This window comes from Apodemus sylvaticus, chromosome 10 (genome assembly GCF_947179515.1).
Source record: "Apodemus sylvaticus chromosome 10, mApoSyl1.1, whole genome shotgun sequence".
Taxonomy (NCBI): Eukaryota; Metazoa; Chordata; class Mammalia; order Rodentia; family Muridae; genus Apodemus; species Apodemus sylvaticus.
This window is the reverse complement of record NC_067481.1, coordinates 98,299,940-98,302,414: the sequence shown is the minus strand read 5'-3', so window position 1 is coordinate 98,302,414 and position 2,475 is coordinate 98,299,940. Positions and strand designations below refer to the sequence as shown.

The 2,475-nt window shown below is 43.9% G+C and overlaps 1 protein-coding gene across 1 annotated transcript; it reads right to left on the bottom strand.

The window, feature by feature from the left end:
* Positions 1-714: 714 nt before the first annotated feature.
* Positions 715-1,665, bottom strand: LOC127694504 (olfactory receptor 1361-like). Its single transcript, XM_052196000.1, has one exon. The coding sequence runs from the start codon at positions 1,663-1,665 to the stop codon at positions 715-717; it is 951 nt and encodes a 316-aa protein (XP_052051960.1).
* Between the last annotated feature and the right edge of the window lie 810 nt (positions 1,666-2,475).

Here is a 2,475-nt window from a genome sequence, read left to right as displayed (position 1 = left end):
TTCTCAACCCACCAAGTGTGATATTCCTGTGAGATAGACTTAGGCTGAGGTTTCTGTGGTGAGGAAGAATGAACAAATATGGGTCCTGATAGTTGACTTGAATACTCCCAGGTGGGTGCTGAAACTCTGCCAAGGAACATAGAGCATTACAAAAATGTGAGAGGCAAATAGGTCTCTGAAACAGTGACAGTGCAAGAGGTAAGCACACCTCAATTCAAGAGCAGAGGGATTGCTGATGCCAACAAAATAGCAAAACACACATTGCCCTGAATATGGGAAGTATTTGTGGCTGTTGCTGCTTGGCCAATCAGAGCTCAGTATTGTAGTGAATTGTGTGAAGATAGATATTCAGAGTCATCCCAACTTGGAAACCATCTGGAGCAGGAGTCAATTCTCCATACCAACAACACCTGACCCAGTTTTGAGCTTACCATAAGTCTCTTTCCAGTGTTGTCACACTGAGACTCCTTACTCTTCTCCAACACTGTGCAGGCATGCTCATGGTGCATTCTGAAAAGGCATTGACATGACAATCTAAATAACATTCATTAAAGAGGGTTTTCATTCTATTACCTAAAGTATTTTTATCTTGGGCTCTGTATCTGGTATAGATTGTAAATGCTTTTCTTACAAAAGACAAGTGCTAAGTTTTAGCTAATTGAGAAAACATGAAGTTTTGTTAGATATTAGTTACCTCTGTGATGTTTGACACTTTCAAAAATACTGCTGAGATGGAAATCTCATGGTAAGCACTTTCCTTAAAGCCCCTTTCATGTCCCTGTTCCTCAGGCTGTAGATGAAAGGGTTCAGCATGGGGGTCACCACTGTGTACATCATGGCAGCTGCCATGTCCTCCCCAGCTGAGTGAGAGGATGAAGGGTTGAAATACAGGGATATGATGGTGCCATAGAAGAGGAAGACCACAGCCAGGTGGGAGCTACAAGTGGAGAAGGTTTTCCATTTTCCTCCTGTGGATGAGACTCTCAGGACAGCACAAGCAATAAGGATATAAGACACAAGGATGCAAACAAATGGAGTGACCATGATCATTGTTCCCTCTGTAAGAATAATCAGGTCATTGAGATATGTATCTGAGCAGGAGAGTTTCAGGAGGGGAGCTGCATCACAGAAGACGTGAGGGATGATGTTGTCCCCACAAAAGGAGAGTCGAGTCATGAGCAGTGTGTGCAACAGAGCATTCAGGTTGGCTACCACCCATGACCCAACAACAAGAAGGGCACAGAGCTGATGTGTCATCTTTGCTGTGTAGTGTAAAGGGTGGCATATGGCCACAAAGCGGTCATAGGCCATCACAGCCAGCAGGAAATTGTCCATGTCAGCAAGCATACAGAGAAAATACAGCTGTGTGAGACATTCAGAGAAGGAAATTATTTGACTCCCAAGTATATGGTTGGCCAGTACCTTGGGGACAGTGGTGGAGGAGAAGCAGACATCCACAAAGGACAGGTTGCTGAGGAAGAAGTACATGGGGGTGTGCAGGCGGGAGTCGGTGCTGATGGCCAGGATGATGAGCAGGTTTCCCAGGACAATGGCCAGGTACATGATGAGGAAGAGCAGGAAGAGGAGCTGCTGCTGCTGCTCTGTCTGCCTGGAGAGTCCCAGGAGGAGGAACTCAGAGACACTTGACTGGTTGGTGCTTCCCATAGAGTTTAAAGAAGAGAAAGCAGAAATGTAGGAATCTAAGGGGTTTAAAACAACAAATCATACTACTTAAAATTAAGACAAAATCAAGATATTACCTTGTTTTAAAAAACTGCATCAGGACTGGGAAGATGTTTCAATATTTTAAAAGCCTGGCTAATCATTTAGACAACCAAGGTTCAATTCCCAGCACCTACAGCATTGCTAGCAATAGTGTATAACCTTTCTCCAGGTGCTCTATTTCCCTCTTCTGGACTCTGTGGGCACTGCATCATTTGGCATACACACATTCAGGTAAAGCACCCAAAGACATAAAATAAAAATTAATTAGAAAAACAAAATATTTGCCCTGAAAAAGCGGGCCTGCATTAGATTGTCTGCATCAGGATCTACACATAGTGTTCATAAGCTCAGGTTCCAATGGTCAGGCCTAGGTAGTTCTGGACACACCAGACTCACCCTTGTACTTCATTGATTACAACATAAAAATATCCATGCACAGGATGCAGGATGTTTCAGTGGGTAAAGGTGTTAACTGAACTAAACCTGACAACCTGAGTTTGACACCAAAACACTCATAAAGGTGTTAACAATCACTTGACTCTCTCTCTCTCTCTCTCTCTCTCTCTCTCTCTCTCTCTCTCTCTCTCTCTCTCTCTCTCTCTCTCCCTCCTCTTTCTCCTCCCTCTCTCCCCACCCCATGTGTGTGTGTGTGTGTGTGTGTGTATGTATGTATGTATGTATGTATGTATGTATGTAGAAAACTCACTCCAGTTATCCCTTGTCCTCCACATGTACACTGCAGAGTTATGT

What these genes read in the sequence shown, in the direction of transcription:
- LOC127694504 (XM_052196000.1), bottom strand. Translation starts at nt 1,665, where the DNA reads ATGGGAAGCACCAACCAGTCAAGTGTCTCTGAGTTCCTCCTCCTGGGA.